Source organism: Apodemus sylvaticus, chromosome 3 (genome assembly GCF_947179515.1).
Source record: "Apodemus sylvaticus chromosome 3, mApoSyl1.1, whole genome shotgun sequence".
In the NCBI taxonomy this organism is placed as follows: domain Eukaryota; kingdom Metazoa; phylum Chordata; class Mammalia; order Rodentia; family Muridae; genus Apodemus; species Apodemus sylvaticus.
The window spans coordinates 122963847-122982187 of NC_067474.1; the positions used below are offsets into that span (position 1 = coordinate 122963847).

An 18341-nucleotide genomic window follows, 5' to 3' on the forward strand; every position below is an offset into this window, starting at 1 on the left:
GCCGTGGGAGAGCCAGTGAGCCACCTGGAGCTGTGTCTGCGGCAGAATGTTTACGGTGCATGGAGCCAAAACGAAACAACATCCATCTTGCTGACTGGTCACAAACACTGCGCCCATTCACGGCGGTGCAGCGGATGGCCCTTTGCCTGGCACTGAGCTGACACAGTGCAGCAGCTTGCGGGGCAGCAAGGGAGTGAGGAGAAGGCAGGTGGGCTTGGGGAAATCACACCCAGGCCCAGGCAGCCCTCTTGTTTTTCCCTTCACCCATTCCTCTCACCTGATATGTCATAAGATGGTGCACTAAGAGTTGTCTGAAGAGAGTTCTCAGTCCCTGAGGTGGCTTTAGGAGTATAGGTCAGCCCCAGCCACAGACTTCAGGAAGGCCTGAATGAAGTCATTCGCCCACGTGAGGTGCCACAGCATTGACAGCTGTCTGGCAGCCTACAGGAGTTTTTCCTTGGATAGACTCAGCAGTCAGACACTAGAGCACCAGTCTACACATTTACTGTAAAGAATTTCCATCGTGGTATGAATCCATTATAGCACTGACTCTTGTTTAAGGTCCTGTGATTTAACTGGCCTCTGAGGGCAGCAGTGGTATCAGACACACCCTTGTATTGGCACACAGGGTTCAGCAACAGGTGTGTAAAGCTATCTTTGGCCCAGGAAGCCCCCTGTTAGTCGTGAAGATTTCTAGTGTTACCTCTAGGAACAGAAGGAAGAAGCAGGGCCAGGCCCTTGAAGCCCCTCCTTTGGGTCACAAAGCCTTTGGGTGTTTTCACAATGCTGAGATCTGACAACACCAATGCTAGGCGGCACCTGCAGTCTCTGTGATTTACAGAAAAAGTAAATGAAGGCCCAAAAGCTTGGAAGTGCACATGCTGGAAAGGCCTGAGATGCTTGGCCTTGCTTTCTGCCCAGAGTTTCCCTGGACTCAGTCTTCCATGGGAGGGGGCTGGGTTTTATATGCAGAGTTATGGAAAGAGAGCAGAGAGCCCAACATTTTTCCCATAGAGGCAAAGACAGGCAAAGCTTTCTCCTCAGCGGCCACCCCTCAGGAGCCCACTGCTTTCTTGCAGCCTGTGGAGCACAGGCAGGATCTTATTCATGGCCTGTCACCCGAGCACAGCTTCTATGCTTCTCCGTTGGAGCCCACTTCTGCTGGCAGTGAAAATGTGCTCTGCTCAGGAGGGCTCGGTCTACATCTTGTCTCTTGGGGTCTCGGTGGCTCTCAGGAGAGCAAAGGACTTGCCATGCGCCCTGAGCATCTATGCCGGAAACAGAGATGAATGCGTGTGTGTCTTTCCACAATGCCTGCATTTATTAAATAACAATCAATTCAGAAGGTGCAGTGGTTTTAATAGTAGCACTTTGCCAGGAAATCCCACATACCTTAAAAATCTGGCCAAAGTGCATAAAGGTTCTCTTATCCCAATATTAGTAATATCAACTCCCACGGCACACAGGTAAATATCTGTATCTATATATCTATATCTGTCTTTGTATGTATATCTATATATGTGTTAGTTACAGATTATTACACATTAAAGAAGCTACAGCCGGCATCCAGAGGTTTCAGAAGCAGGTGGACAGAAGCAATGCATAATGTATGTATTGTATCTAATGCATGTATATGTATCTGTATTGATGAGCTATCAACCCACGCCAGCTGCCAGGAAGGAGCTGCTGCTGCGGAGACCCAGCCACAGCAGTCAGGGTTGGGATAGCAGATACGGTCAGCCATAGAGACAAGGGCGGACCAGAATCCGCAGAAGGATCAACAGGCCCAAGTCCAGATGGGCAAGGCGTGCAGGTGGGGAAGCCAGTGGGCCGTGTCTGCGCCGGGGAGCACACTGAACTGAAGACCCAAGGGTAGTCAGGAGTCCTCCTGTCCATCCTCCACTCACAGAGGGGTGGGGGATGGGTGGGCAGGGTTGTGCCATCACAAAGATGGGTGAAGGAGTGGTACCCTTGTGTGTGTGTGTGCGCATACATATAAACATATAAACATACATACATACATACATACATACATACATATTACTTGATCTGGCGTATCCAATACATTCTTGGCGTATCCAATATGCTTCACTGGTATGATTTTAATATACCCACATGCCCTTATGGTCTCAATGATTTGCAATACCTTTATGTGGCAGCACCTTTCCTAGTCTCAGAAATAAGTCATTTGTCAGTCTGGACTGCATGGATAGGACCTGACAGAGAATAGTGTTTGTGGGTCTCTCCAGACATCATCAAATACCCTCAAAATAAAGCCAAAAGCTACTTACAAAATGGAGCCTCTCGGGATAAGGCAGCTCCAGACACTGTTTTATACAATATAGAACGGTTTAACAGCAGCAATCAGGGCTTCCAAGGCCCTACCCATCACCTGAAAGGCTTCGGAGCTGTCTTTCCTAACCATCTTCTCTAGTCTCTGAGGCTCCATCTCCCTTGAGACCTAGCCCAGCTGTCACTAGACATTGCTCCGTTCGGCATTCATTCCTTCAGTCAGTGGTTCCCCCAATGGATATTCAGTACCCTTACCTGCCAGCCAGCTGCCCAGTGCCAGGGGAGCTCGGGGAGGAAGGGCACACTCAGTGGGAGAAGAACAAGAGAAGAGGAACAGAGCAGGTCTGGGGAGCTATGAACAGTCAGGCGCCATGTAACCACGGCGTGTGGTGGGAATTATGGGGGGGGGCTAGGGGTGGTGGTGAGGGCTTCTGTACTGAGGCCAGACTGAGGGTCAGTCTTCCTTGGTTGGCTTAGAAGTTACATCCTAGGCAGCAGGAGGATCAGGGGTTAGACATGGCCACATCTGGGCCAGATTTTTGTGATTTAGAGAGATTGCCCTTGCCATGAGAGAGTGATGGTCACATTTAGGGAGCAGCGGAGCCTGGTCCAGGTGGAAGACAGTGGCTTAAAAGCAAGGCAGAGCTGGTAAGGATGAGGGAAAGAAGGGCTGGAGAGAGGGAAGGGCTGAGATGGGGGTCAGGGCATGCACTGAAGTCATCTCCAGGACTCAGCCAGTGCCAGTGCCTGCCAAGATGTCTGTTGTAGGTGCGTGGGGATAGCCTGCATGCCTTAGCACAGATCCCCACTTAGCACAGCTTTCCCTTGCTGGGCAGCATGTGTGGAACCATGTGCCGACCTTCCTGTAGGTGCTGTCAAGTTCAAGACCTGGTCACAGAATCCAAGAACAGACTTTGGCACTGTTAGGTCCAATCTCGTCCTCAGAGGACCTCTGTAGGCTGGGGTGAGATACGTTTGAACCAAATCCCGACCCTGCCGTGCTTGCTCTTGTGACCTTGGGAAGACCTGGCTTTTCTCCTCTGAAGAATGAAAAGTAGGCCTGGGTGAGAGGTCGTCTGCAGGGCATCTTTCTCCTCACAGGATGCTTTTTGCACCGTCTCCTGTCACTCCTGAAATGGAACCCACCTACTATGTTCCCCGCCTGAGCGGCTGATTAGAAAAACTCTATGTAGTGTTGTAATTGCAATATAAAGAAGAGACGAGAGGGAGGTAGCCTCGAAGCACAGTGTTTCCCTATGTGTGTGCTCAGGCACCATGGGTTGCGGGGCGGGAGGTGGGGGGTGTGGAGGGTGGGGGGGGCAGGTTGGTTGCTCACACCTGTGTGTATCGTCACATAGCTTGATGGACGCAGATGTACAAAGTTACAGGCAGAGTAGCCAAGGTGACGCGACTCTGAATTGGTGAACAACCCTTGGGCAGCTTCCAAACCAAACACAGTACAGTCGTTCCCTAATTTACATGGTAAGTCCAGGCCTAGAAATTTCAGTGTATGTTACAGCCATGAAAAAAGCGCTTTGTTTTCTGTGTAAAATGGACCTATGTTCTGGCTTCCACAACTGGGTCCCTTGTTTACAGATATTTTGGATATCTGGCAGGGTATTAAATAGTTAGATTAGGACTGGCCCCACCCTTGGCAATAAGTTGGGCCTACCCCACTAAATGATAGTGGCCCCCGGACACTATGACCATCAGAAACTGCCCCCCCCTCGTGATTTCCATTGTGTTCCTTGGAGTGGCCCTCTCCCAACCCTGTTGTAGTAATGCCTGGGCTGAGGGTGTAGCCTGGAGAACTTGGGGAAGGAGCAGCCCCCTCCCCCCATCACCGGGCTTCCTGGGGGAGGGCTGTTGGGTGGGTTCAGATCTGGGGTGGAGCTAGGGGGATTTTTCAGATGCCAAAACTGTGCCTTGCCCTGCAGGCTTTCCCAGCCTTTGGACCAATCTGTGGAACAAGTCAACTTTTCCACAGGGTACAGAGTTCTGAGCCTCTCTGAAGGCAATGGAACCCTTCCCATGTCTTCCTGCTAGGCCATGCCTTTGCATGGTGGTGCTTCCTGGGTGGGATGCCCTCCTTTGTCAGTGGTGGCAGGGGCACTTCTCTCCTTGGGTTTTAAAGGTGCCGTAAGTGGAACACACAGTATGTGTCTACCGTCCCTACCATGTGACGCAGTGGAAGAGGGACGGCTCACTGCCGCTAGCGTTATCAAGAGAGTGTCTTAAAAAAGAAAAACAAACCCCAATTCAAGTGCGGTTTCTGTCAAATGTCTATTGCTTTCCCTCCTCCCTGCCAACCTAACTTCAGATTCTGCCAGGGACTGAGGAGTTCTCATAGTTACGGATCCCTCTCGGATGGGAAGGGACCACCATCCCCGTGCCTGCTTTCAAGTTGTCTGGAGTTGGGTACCCTGAGCCTCCCCTGCTGCCAGCCCATCTTCCTTCTTGGGTTTTACGTATTTTCCAGCAGCTGGAAGAAACGTTACAGCAGTTGAGAGAAGAAAAATGGGCATAGGCGTTAACTAATGAGCTTGTTTCAAAAGAATCTGAATTGTGAGGTTGTAAATATACACTGCGTTAACACTCATAGCTCTGGACTTCCTGTGCATCCCCAAGCTGTATAGAACCCAATAACTGTTCCCGCTAGATTTCTTACCACTCTATTACTGTCTGTGCTTTCTGAGCTTGGATAAGAACAAGTTGACTTTTGGTGCCCGTTACTGACCTCCTAGGCTCCCAGAGAGCTCACCTTTCCCTTCTGGAACCTTGGAAGCCGAGTGTTAAGCAATGTCAGGAGTTAGTCACTGGGTTACCCTTCCCACCCCCGGGAGGTACTCAGATTCACTGAGGACATGTTTTATTTCCTTGGATCCCTGACACTGTAGAACCCCCATTGCCACAGAGAGGCACTTGGCATCTTTTCTGCCTGAGCTGGTCAGTGCCCCATAACAGGGACTGAGGGGTTCCCTGAGGAAGGGGAGTCTCTGGCCCCGGGAAGCCCAGGAAGTGTGTCTATCCCAGTAGCCAAATGTTTCAAGCTCCCTCTGGGCTGTGCTCTGGGATTCTTATCTTTCGGTTGCTTGTGGAGCCCAGAGGAGCGGGGATGTTTGCACACCGAGAGGCCTGGGGGACAGCCCTCGGGAAGCCAGGTGGCAGGAATTGAATTCAAGCCCATTTTTGATGTAGCCTTGAGGATTGTTTATTTATTTCAAAAACACTATGCAATGTTTTAATATGTGCCATACAGAGATTATAACCTGTTAGAACTTATACACTGTAAGATTTACCTGTGTTTGTGGACATTTTATGAGACGGGACAGAGGCTAGGGCTGTGGTTCTGAACCTTGGGTTGTGACCAACTGGGGTCAAGTGAACTTTTCACAGGGGTCACATATCAGATATCCTGCATGGTAGATATTTACATTACAATTTATAGCAGTAGCAAAATTACAGTTATCAAGTAGCAACAAAATAATTTTATGGCTGGGGTCACCATGACATGAGGGTTGAGAGCCACCGGCCTAGAGTCACAATGCCTGTTTCCTCTGAAAGGGAGCAGAGAAAGACAGACACCCTCAGTCCTAAAGGCATACCTTGTCTGAAACCTTTCCTGTGGGAGCCAGACTGAACCCCATGGCCCAGGATATCTGCTGTGTCCTGCTCAGGATCCAAGGTTTCCTGCTAGGTAGGACACACTGTCATCCCCACCCAGAGCCCTGCAGGACAGTCCCAGCCTCTCCTGTGGCCTCACCACAACCTTCTCCCTGTTGCTGGCTGGGCTTTTCTTCCTGAGCCTTCTCCAGAGAGCACACTGGCCTCGGGGCCTTTGCTTACTGTCCCCTCTGCCTAGAATGCTTGTCCCGAGGTGGCATGTGGCTTCTGCCTTCCTTCCCCTCCCGCCCTGCTCAGTCAGCCCTTCCCTGACCCTGACTGGCCTGCTTCTCCTCACTCGCTAGCTTCCTGCCTTTGTTTTAACTCATAACCTATAGTGTCTACCTGAGATTATAGGGTTAGTTTGTGTCTTCACCTTTGATGTTATCTTCTCTCCTACCAGAATGCAAGCACCACAGAGTGGAGATTTTTAATTTTTGTTCAACATATCCATGGTTCCCCAGGGCAGAGGGAAACTGTATATCTAGTGTCTTATCCCGACACACAGGTGTTCTGCTTGTGTGTGCTAAAAAGTACACATTAATTGTTAGCATTTGATATAGCACCTTTAAACCGTGAAGAATTTTATTTTTTTTTAATATGTGGAATTTCAAATCCTACCCTTTTCTAGAGTTTGTTTTTGTGGCATTATGGATTAAGCTTGGAGCCCTGGGTGTTCTAAACATGTGTTCTACTACCAAGCTGTGTCCCCACTGGCCTTTTCATTGGATGTAATTCTTAAAAATGTTATCATGTGATGAAGATTTTGTTATAAATCTAGAAAAAAATAAGCTATGGTGCCTCATGGTGAGGCGGACTCCTCTATTTTGGGTTTGTGATTGGTAGCTGCTTGGTCCTGTGTCCAGCTCCTCCAGAGGATGATTAGGGTCCCCTCTCTCACAGAGACTGGGCTGGCAGAGGGTGTGAGAACCAACTCTCTTGTAACCTATCTGATGGCCTCAGTTCCTTGTCGGATACATCCTTTGTGGTTAACAGGCCATTTGGTAAGTAACTCACATGAGCTCGGGGGAGAAGCTACCAGAATATTATTCACAGAATGCATTTTTAAGCAACTGAAACTTTGTAGTCGTGTTTGCTACGTCGTGGTGGCATCTCACTGCATCACGTCTAATGCCTATCAAATTTCTCTTTATGTTCTGTAGTTGACTTAACCATTCTGTCAGTGGATGCACAGAAAGCCTCCTGTTCTATTCTGTTATCAGTGGCTCTAAACTGTTAAGCTAACAGGTTTTTATTTTGGGGCGGAGAGGAGGGGAGGGCAGTGTGTGTGGGCATGCAGTGGCAGTGTGTGTGTGTATAGAGGTCACAGAGTCTCGGGAGTGTAATCTCTTCTGTCCTGATGTTACAGATCGAGTGCAGGCTGTCAGGCTTACACAGCAAACACTTGGCCCACCAAGCATCTCACAGGCTAACTTTTATTTCTAAGTGGGAACACCGAGAGTCATCTGCAGAGAAAACCAAGGCGCTGCTGATGGCATAAGTGGTAGAGCCTTTTGAAGGGCAGTGTGGACAGTAAGTAGGACCATGCTTAACACTGTACTTTGTCTCTGGACGTGGAAGCCCCTTATCCAGAAAATTATCCTAAGGCTATAAATATGGATAAATGAAAGATAGGTGATCATAACCTGGCTGTTTTAGTTTTCTCTCTTCTAAACTTAAAATACAACTATAAGGAATGAAATATGTGCAGCCAGGTAATAGGATACGGTCATTACAATTATTTGTTGGAAAAGTGTTTTCACATCTGGACTAAAACAAATTTGGCTTGTATTGGACTAAAGTTTCAGTCTTGGCCTGTTTTCTGTTTGTACCATTCATTACCTGAGGATGTCTTACTGATCCCAAGCGGGATCTGCTGACTCCAGGGCACTGCTGAAAGGTCAATAAAGGGCAAGAGAGAGGAAGAGGGCGGCAGACTCCCACCGAGACAAACCTACTCCCCTGGGAAAGGCATTATTCGTAAGATACTAAGATACGGTGTGAAGATAAGCTCCTCTGAATAAGCAGCCCCTAGAAACATCAGCTCAAGTGCCACACACCAGGAATTAAATTTCAACAGGGTGGGGTTTGGTAGGTTGGATCCATTTACTGCTTAAAGTCATTGAAGAGCTGCCAGCACCGCCAGGATTCTATGTACTCTGTGACCCTGGATGTCATACTTTCCCCTCAGGCATTTACCACTTGCTGAACTCAAGGGAGCTTTATGCAGTCCTGCTGTGCACATAGACTGGATTGGAACCTGGGGCTACCAGGATAAGGCTGAGTTCCCAGAGAGGCGGGTGTGCTGGAATCTCACCCTGTCCTTCCATGTTGCCTGTTCTGCCCGCTCCTGTTTGCTGATGCAGAAGTGGTGCGGGCCGAGGATGAGTGTGTGAGCAGAGTCTGGCAGTCGGAGGCTGAGAAGCGAGGCGAACTTTCAATGGCTTCAAGTTCTAGGAAGACAGATGTTGAAATTCAGAGTCAAGAGGGAGGAGCCTGACACCCCATGCCTTCAACTGGAGCCCCGAAGGGGGCGCCCTAGGGGAAAAGGAAGAGCTGCAAACACAGCCACAGAAACCAGGCGTACAGGACTTGGGACCGGGAGTGGGGAAACCCAACACAGATTCAGAAGTGGTCCAGGTGCTCCTGATTAGACATGGGAACGTGGGATAGAACAGTAGAATTAAAGTGAGAGGGAATGTGAATGACGTGTGCTGTGTCGGGGGTGGGGCTGGGCAGAGTCAAGAGGCCTGTGCGCTTGCCCTGCCAATGAAGTAGGAAAAGAAGTAACCTGTTAGACAGTAATATGTGAAGGTAACTTAAAAATAGAGGAGGTTGTGTATGATAAGCTAACAGGCAGAAAACAGAATAATAAAAACCATTTAATATGAACGAAGTTGAGACTGAATAGGAAAAAAATACAGAATAGGTGAGACAAATAAATTAATAGTAAGATTATAGATTTAGCCGGGTGGTGGTGGCGCATGTCTGTAATCCCAGCACTCTGGGAGGCAGAGGCAGGCGGATTTCTGAGTTCAAGGCCAGCCTGGTCTACAGAGTGAGTTCCAGGACAGCCAGGGCTATACAGAGAAACCCTGTCTCGAAAAAAAACAAATCCAAAACAAACAAACAAACAAACAAACAAACAAAAGATTATAGATTTAATTCTGAACATATGGAAATTACATTAAATAGAAGTAGTGTAAATGAACTAAATATTCACATTAGAAAGGTTACCAGAGTGCATAAAAATGATTACATAGACTATTGTATTAACAAGGTCTTTTTTGTTGTAATGGGTATTAGACGCTATGGGATGTTATCTACCAACGAGTGCTGAACGTTGCTCATCTGTTCTGCTTGAGGGGCCTGGTTTACTGATGTTTGTCCTCATATTGACTCTCCCTGAGACATGATGGCTTCTCCTTAAACAAGATGACTTCATCTAGTTCCCAGAGCTACCCGCTGCATGCAGGAGAGCACAGGAAGTAGAGGCTCCAGGCTTCTGACCTAAACCAACTTGTTACATGCCTGTGCTAGCCCCTGGCCGAGAGGACCAGATCACGTGGATTGGCACTGACGTTAGGAGAACAGCAAGGGCAGGCTGGGTGCACAGCCATTGCCTACTGCCTGGCAGGCTCTGCACTGGGCACCTCAGATAGTGTGGTGTTGGTTTCCGATTCATAAGCCGTGCCATGGAGAAGAGAAATGCATTCTACACAAGGTCACAGGGCTCCTAAATAACAAAGCCAAGGTGGAAACTTGGCCAGGATGGCCACAGAGTCCACCGCATCCTCCAGACTCTCCTATCTCATTTTTTAAGCTCGATAAAGAGGGTCTATGTTCTTTCCTGTCTCAATCAGCATGGGGAAGGGATGGATTGGATACTTGGGGTCGTGGACTGGGTGTGTTCTCTTCTTTGGGTTCACATGCTGAAGTCCTCACCCCCAGTGTGGGAAGTAATTGAGGTTAAGACGGGCTTGTAAGTGCCTGAGCAGCAGAACTACTGGTTCATAAGAAGACACCAGAGTGTTCCCTGCTCTCTTTCTGTATGTGAGCACACACCAAGACCAGACCACGAGAGCCCGTGCTGAGAAAATAGTGTCTGCAAGCTGCAAAAACCAGCCTTCACTGGAACCCAAACTGCCTAGCCACCAAATCTAAGCCTTCTGGTCTCTAAACTTGAGAGAAAATAAACTCCAGTTGTTTGGCCTCTCTGACTACAGTGCTTGTGACAGCCACAGGAGACACGCGCTGGGAGAGTGATGGCCTTGTCTCCCCTATGGCCGCAGTACAGAGCAGATCTCTGGGGATGATGGAGCTCACAGTTGTTTATAGTGGTGTGACCATAGACACGTCCTATACTCTGCTTCGGGAATACACAAGTTAGCATATGTCATGGACAGAGCCAAGGACACAGAACACAGGACATAGGACACGTGACAGGCATGTCATCTACTTTGGTAATTATCATTAGAAATGATTAGAAAAAGACAGGACAAGAGAGTATATTATTTTATCATCCTGGTTTTTACAGGTAAAAGCTGTATGCAGATGCATGGGGAAGAACAACCAAGCCTTTTTTCCTCTCTCCACGTCCACTGTGGTTCTCTGGCGAGTGGCCTTTGCCTATTTCATTATTGTCTACCTTCATTTTCAGTTTTTTAAAATGTTTTGCAATTAGTATGTAACAATGTGAGGAGAGAATTAGCCCTTCTGAGTGTCTGGATACCAGCATGTTTATAGCCACATGTGTAACCATCCTGGACTGTCCATGGCCTTTCTGGCCTGGGACAGAGCTGTGGGTTTGCTCCTGAGGTGCCATCTTGAGGTGAGCTGGCTCAGGTTTTATTGGCCTGAGTCGCTGTAAATCTAGCTTAGCTTTAAAGGGGGGACTTATGGGGCTCTTATGGTCGGGGGTAAGAGACAGTGGGCAGCTTTATGCCTCGTGCAAGAGCTCAACAGCAGGAGCTGCTGCTGCGGAGGCCTTGTCCAGGTTACAGGCCCCCTGGTAGCCGTGAATACCGCAACACTCCAGCAAGTAAATGGGCCTCGCCTTCCCATCTTGCTGGGGTCTGGGCTGCGGAAGACACCTGGCCGCCCACCCCCTGCTTCCTCTCCTCAGGTAGCCCCGGCTGCACATCAGGCTTGGCCGCTTGCAATGCTAGGAAAAGAGGGTACAGAAGGAGCCTGGTGAGGCAGGGGTGGCCTGAGAAGTTCTTTGTGATCTACTGTGTTCCCTGTAGTGAGCTGCGGAATAGGGGCCATGGAGCCCTCTGTGCCCTGTGAGCTCTGATGCCCCTGGTGCCAGGGCCTGGCACATGAAATTCAGTTCGCATGTTCCCACTGCACAGAAGGGCAAGTTGAAGCTCAGCATAGCCTATGCTCATACTGCTGGGAAAGGGCTTCTGGCCGGGCACTCCTGGCCTCAGGCTGCCCTTCTCAGCTCACTGGCACTCACCGCCCAGGAGAGTGGGCTTTATCCTATGCCTGTCAAGAGACCAAAACACAGGGCCCCTTTCCAGAATGCCAGTCGCCCCAGAAGCCATATCAGGGGCTCTGCATGCACTGTTAACTTTGATGTGCACAGTCACCCCAGCAGCTGAGATTCTAAACCCCATTTTGCAGATGAAGAAACTGAGGCTTAGAGGGGAAGATCTTCCACTATGGAGTCAAATATCCAGAATGGTAATGGTGGACTTGCACACTCTCCCAGGTGTGGGTACTGAAGTTGTTTAGTTCCCTTGAGGTACACCGTCTGGCATAGAGCAGGCATGAGTATAAACTTGGTACAGTTCACACTCACTCTCTCTCAGCATTTCCAGCCACCTGCTGTGACCCTAACTGTGAGCTCTGAAGAGGGCTATATCTGCAGGGAGGGAGGCAGAGATGTCGCGAGAACCTACCCGCTGGGTAAGATGGATAAGCGCCTTCCTCATCTGGGCCTCTGTTTTCTATAAGGAGAAGTTTGGGCCAGTTCACATCTGGCGCTAGGTCTTTGTCCCGGGGCTATGATGGGCCTTTTGGGGGGAGGAAAGATGAAGCTCTAACTGTTCCCATAAGCCAGTGCGGCAGTTCAGTGGGGGTGGAGGGTGGGGAGTGGGTGGCAGTGATCCAACTCTGGTGATAGGGATGAGACGGGATGTATGGCCCTGGGCTGCATGCACAGGACACCCAAGTAGCATTTACTCCCAGGGCTGCCGTGAGCTGAGTGGTGGGGAGGCTCCTAGAGGCTGAGACCAGGGAATGTTCTAGAGGAGGGGACTTGCACAGGGCTCTAGATTGGTAAGGATGTGTCTCAGCGAAACATTGTGAGAATAGGCTCACTCAGATGGATGGGTGAGCCCAAGCTGGGGGTCCCTAGAACCAGGCTGGCACCCCATCCATCTGTATGCCCTCCCAGGCTGACCTTGTGCTCAGTGGTTGACTTCTCATTGTCAGTGCTACCTGTTAATGTCTCCCCGCTTTGAGGATGTAGGAGAGTATAACAGTTCCGGACTCTGAATCCCTGAATCCCTGGCTCCGTCAGTGATGGTCAGGCTGACAGCCACGGTTGCCTTTATTGTGTGATAAAATACCTGTCCGAAGTAACTTAAAGGAAGAAAGACTTACTCTAGCTTATGTCCAAGGTATAGAGGTAGGAGCATTGTAGCAGCAGAGAGCTTGGGCCAGAAGCCAGGCCTCCAGGCAGCCTTCAGAAACCTGCCAGCCGAGCCTCCTGTCCCAGATGCTTCACAGCCTCCTGAAACTGCACCCCCAGCTGGGGACCAAGTGTTTAAATGCAGGGGCCTGGGAGGGACATTTCACCTTCCAACTACCACGTTCCCAGAGCCTGGGATCTGATTTCCAATAAAGTCCTGTCAGAAGCACAGCCCCAGCCGCTCCTGTGTTGGTTTTGGTTCCGCTGTGGCAGAGCTGAGGAGTGGCTGTGAGTCTGCAGTCAGCCACTGGCTGTCTGCTGGTTTGCCTTTTGCAGACATACTTCCGCTGACGAGGGGGCTGAGACAGGTATTTCTGAGCTCTACACTTGCTGTGTGGACTTGGGCATCTTACACGCCGCTCTGAGCCTGTCTAGCCAGCTCCTGAGGGTTGTAATGGTGCTCACGGTGGAGGACTCTGAAGTTTTTATAAACTGTAAAAGTGTAGCCTGGCCTGGCCTGATACCTGGTTAGTTCTGAAAATCTGCTTGTGGGAAAACAGAAGTCAGTTACCCTCTTGGCTTTCCTGGGCCCCACGGGTGGCTGTGAATAGCCGTGGGAGGTGCCCTGGGCCTTGGGTGGTGAATGGCAGCAGGTTTCAGCACCAAACCGCATTCCTGTGGGAGCCTCCTGGGCGTGGTTCTACTTTCTATTTGAGGCATTATAGTAACCTGCGGAGCTTCGGTGTATATACCGTGAGCCGCTTGCTTCAGGCCGGCTCGATGGGACTTCATCCAGGTGGCTGAGCCCTACATTTGGTGAGCCCTAAGCCTGGGGCGTTGCTCTTCAGAGTCTGACTTTGGACCCCGTGGGCCCAGCATGGACTGCTTCTCCAGCAGCCCTGCCTGGGTCCCAGGAAGCACAGAAGTCATAGCATCCTTCTTACTCTTTGAGTGCTCCCTGCAAGCTAAATCCCCGACATATGAACTCTATTAGCTCCCTTATCACCACAACCCTATGAGGTAGGCGTCAGCACCATTGTACAGACAAGAAAACTGAGGCCAGACCAGGAAATGAGATCAGTTTCCTCAGAAGTGCCAGTCCAGTCTCTGCTGTGAATATGCTATGCAGTGATGCAAGGCCTTTCCCACTTAGAGCCTGTTTTCTTCATACACTACAGAGTGCATGGCCAGTTCCAGCCTTGGTTTTCCAAGATTTCTCACCATTTGTCAGGGGACTTCACGTGCTTGGAGGAGGCCAGGGTGTTGGGTCCATTTTTGGCATCTAGGGCTCCAAGGGAGACCCCGCGTCTAGGTACCCCACCCTATCAGGACACCCCTCCATCAGGACAGCAGGCCGCCAGATGCATGCCTTTCATCCTCCCTTCCCCAGAGAAGATGCATCCTTCCTGGAGAGCAGTGTGAACAGGAGAAGGCCTGCTCTGGGTCTCATGGCGCCCTTGGGGATGGATGGAGATAAAGACTTCACCGAAGAGGAGACCGGACCTGTATTTGTCCCAGCAGACCTGCTGCGTGCGGCAGGCAGGGGTGGCTGTGTCTCTGGGCATAGATCACAGCCTTTGGTTTGCTGCCAGCCTTCCAGGAAGCGGGGCTGCTTGGCATGGACTAGAACCCCAGCTGTGCCAGTGGTTGCTATGTGACCTCGGGTCACCAATTGTCAGCTCATCTGCTCAGCTCTGCCAAGGTCGGAGGTCAGACTTTGCCGCAGGGCCCGGTGGAGAGTGAGAGACAAGGCAAGCTTGGGTAGGCGTACTGCAGCAGCCAGCGCCAGCTTTGACCTCAGAGCCGCTCCCTCCTCTCCAACTTCAGTTGTTTGTTTATTGCAGGGAAAGCTCTTGCTGTCTCCAGCAGAGAAGCTGCTAAAAGGCCCAGGCATTGATCTACTGCTTGGTGCTGACGACTCTAATCCCCTCAGGCTGTCTTTCCTGCCTGACCTTGGCAAAGCAGTTAATCCTACTCTGTCTGCCTTCTCTGGAGTCCTGGTTAGGAACATTTGTTGGGGGGTGGGGGGCCGCAGGACAACACTCAAGTCTCAAAGTCCAAGAGGTCTGGGTTTGGATTGTGTCCCTGAGCCTGGGCCGAGGCCTCCATCTCTTCAGCCCATCTGGAAAAAAATTATCATGAACCTACCCTTGGGTGGGTACCAGGAAGCCTGAGGGGTAAGGGCTGAATAAGTGCAAGGCCCTGTCACTGCTCCTCCCTGGGTCAATCATTGGTGCTCCCTGGGTTAATCATTGGTGCTCCCCAGGCCTATCACTACTCCTCCCTGGTCAGTCACTGATGTTCCCCACGCCCATCACTGCTACTTGCCTAGGTCAGTCACTGGTACTCCCCAGGCCCGTCACTGCTGCTCCCTGGGTCAGTCACTGGTGCTCCCTGGGTCAGTCACTGGTGCTCCCTGGGTCAGTCATTGGTGCTCCCTGGATCTACTTTCCTTCTCTGCACTCTGCCTTGTGCTTGACGGTGCTCCCTGGGTCAGTCACTGGTGCTCCCTGGGTCAGTCATTGGTGCTCCCTGGATCTACTTTCCTTCTCTGCACTCTGCCTTGTGCTTGCAGGAGGAGGTACAAGACCCAGATAGCTCAAGAGGTCCTGGAAGGAAGCTTAGATGCATCCTTACCTCCAGGATCTGGGGAGAGGTCCTGGCAGAACAGCCCCCTGTGATGTTCTCTGCTCCAAATGCCATTAATGGTCATAAAATTATCCACAGTTTTTTGGAGGCTGGTCCCATGGTTTGCCTCAATGGGACAATAAAAGCGCATGCAGGAATGATCTGGAGAAGGCGAGGACGGCCAAGCAGAGCCGGGTGAAATGAGCTGCAGCCTGCTCTCATTAACTCAGGCCATTCACATTTGTGACCAGGGATTTCGTTTTAATTAAAAAACAACCAAGTTATTAAAGCCTAGCCCTAAGAAGGGCTGGCTGGGCAGCCGCTGAAGCCAGCAGAGCGAGCAGTCCGCGCAGCGGGACGGCCAGTGCCGCCAGGGAAATGGCGTGAAACAGATGTTAGTTTGAGCCCTCACCCAACCCAGGGCCTTGAAAGCTGTGCTTCTCATCTGTACACTGTAACGTGTGGTTCAGAGCCACGAGAGTACTGTCTGTCGCTGGCACAGGGATAGCCTGTGCTAAAGAGACAGTGTCCGCTGAACTCGGACTGAGGATGCTGTCTTAAAAAGTCGCTTCTTACCACTCTCGGTACTGGGGCCCAGCACAGATTTCTAGCGGTGTAATTTGCATGTGCCTCAGTTAACCCATGTATTAAATAGAAGCAAGCAGGCAGTGGGGAACCCATGACTTGTTCATAGTGTGTCATGTGCAGCCTCATTGCTGTTCTTGTCCTAAGCTTAGAGATTTCCCGTCCTCTTAAACTGACAGTACCTGGACTACTTGGGCTTAGTAATGTTTTTTTCTGTCTCCATGGCATTTTAAGGTTTTAAAATACTGAGTGACCCAGGAGTACTCGCCATTCCTGGGGCTCCTATGGGCGCTAGCACTGTGGATCCACGGTACCCAGAGGAGCACAGGGTCAGGCACTCATGGAGATGTGCCTGAGTCGTGGAATGGATTCTGAGAAGTGAGAGAGTTCACGCCGTGATCCCTAGGCCCCAAAGGATACCTTCCAGATCAACTGCCCTTCCCCGCAGATGAGCAGCTGTGCTGACGATTTTATTCACTTCGTGGGATTTTATGGCCATGCCGTGTGTACAGCCTCATCCGAGGCATTGACGGCGCCTATAGAAGCAGGCAGGGGTGTGTTGTTAGGGTAGCTGGGTCATCAGAGAACCACAGGACACAGAGCTGGGTAACAGGACTGTCTATGGTGTGATCTGGGAAGCAGCATAGAGGAAGCTTTGGTACCAGTTGGCAGCGGATGCAGTTGGACCGTTACCTCCCCTTGGCATATATACCCAAAACGTCTCCAGTTCCAGAACCCACTGGTGAAACATTGTCCCCCAACCCCAGGTCCAGTACATCAGAACCCAAACCCCTGCCTGGAGTCAGTGCTTGCTCAGTTCCCACCCTGAGGTGGTGTTTGTGAGCTTTGAGGAACCATCGAGTTGGCTCACCAGGGTTTAAGCTCCTAGAACAGTTGTGTGGAAACCCCAGATATCCAGTGTCTGCTAACAGTCATTCGAGCATTGGCATACCTGTGTGTGCACACCTGATCACTGCCAAATGGACCTGCCAAGTGGTTTTGAGAGTTAAATATGGTGTCCCCGATCCTCAAATGTGGGGTGCTCAGGTAGCTGCAGGGGCTCGGTCCTCTCCCTGTCCTCCCTACTAGCTTGACACCTTACCTGTCTCCTCTTTCCTTTTGTTTCATCCTAGTGAATGGGAGCTACGGGCACAGCTCAGAGAGCAGCCTGCTGGACCTGGACCTGTCCGAGGGTCCCAGCCCTTCCTGCCACCAGGGTCTGTTTCTTCCTGCAGGGACCCCACCACCCCGGGGTCAACCCCCTGTCTGTGAGAGGCTGCTGCATTTCCCCCACCCAAACAGGTATGTGCCCATTCCTGTCCGCCGCACCTAGTCTGCTTGGCTAAAGGGACACACAGAGAAACTGAGACACAACAGGGCCAGGGACTTGTCCGAGTCTGTTACACAGAGGGGCCTAGTGCAGACTCTCCTTGTTTGACCAGGGGGTTCTAAGGGACACAAAGATGGCTTAAGTGAAATGCATGTTCCTGTTTCTCAAGCTGAGGTGGATTCTCCCAGACAGAGCCTCAGAAGCTTCCTCAGAGGAAGAAGGCTGTGAGAGGCCAGGCTAGGAAAGGGAATCCAGCCAGGATTCGCAGTTCTTAGTGTGGAAACCTTGGCTGGGACGCACCCTCTGCACTTGCATGCGTCCGTGGAAGCGCACTGCTCACCCCTAGGGCAGCCTAGAGCCTGGCTCACAGGCAGGGCCCAGATACTAGTTTGTACCCACGGCTTCACCAGCCACGTGGTGCCTACCTGTGCCACATGCTGGACTGCTGCCGGAGTCCTTGGGGATGGGGGCAAGGATCTCCACTGCAGGAACAATGAACACTGGGAGATGTCACTAGATAGCAAGACATTGAGAATTTCAATTCCCCATGGCCTTCTTTGATATCACTTAGAGTATTTTGAAAGGCTTCTATTTTGAAAGAATATAGTCATTTGGCTAGACTATCATAATAAATGTCATAGACTGGGTTGCTTAAATAAAAGAAATTTATTTCTCACAAATCTGGCAGGGCAGGAAACCCAGGATCAAGGGATTGACAGGTTTGCTTTCTCCTGGTCTCTTTGAGGCGCTGTGAGGCAATCACATGGCCATCCCTTTATCTGTGTGTCTGTACTCCTGTCTTATAAGAGAATCGTACATATTGGGGCCCTCAGAACCCCATTTAGCTTTAATTGCATCCTAAAGGTACTGTCTCCAAACACAGGCTTCCAACATATGAACTGGGAGATGGCAGTTCAGTCTACAACAGGAATAAGTATCTTTTACTCTTCAAGCTGTCTACTAGTTAATGACAGTCACATGTGTCCATGGTATTAGTCATCGAGACTCTGGCAGAACACTAGTTGTTGGGAGAGGGCAGAAACTGAGGCACAAGAGGGCCTGGGACTTGTCCGAGTCTGTTACTCAGAGGGGCCTAGTGTGGGCTCTCCTTGTTTGAGAGACAGGGGTGCATTTTGTGTTGGGCTGTGCCAGCCCAAGATGTGATTGCACTGCATAAAGAGTATTCAACCCAAGTTATAGGCT

General features: G+C 50.6%; 1 protein-coding gene across 1 annotated transcript in view; it reads left to right on the plus strand.

The window, feature by feature from the left end:
• The window catches only part of Glis1 (GLIS family zinc finger 1), a 191884-nt gene that overhangs the window by 101251 nt on the left and 72292 nt on the right, over positions 1-18341 (plus strand). Inside the window, exon 2 of the mRNA XM_052176926.1 lies at positions 16942-17110. Within this exon, the coding sequence (XP_052032886.1) occupies positions 16942-17110 (169 nt within the window). The remainder of the gene's footprint in view (positions 1-16941; positions 17111-18341) is intronic.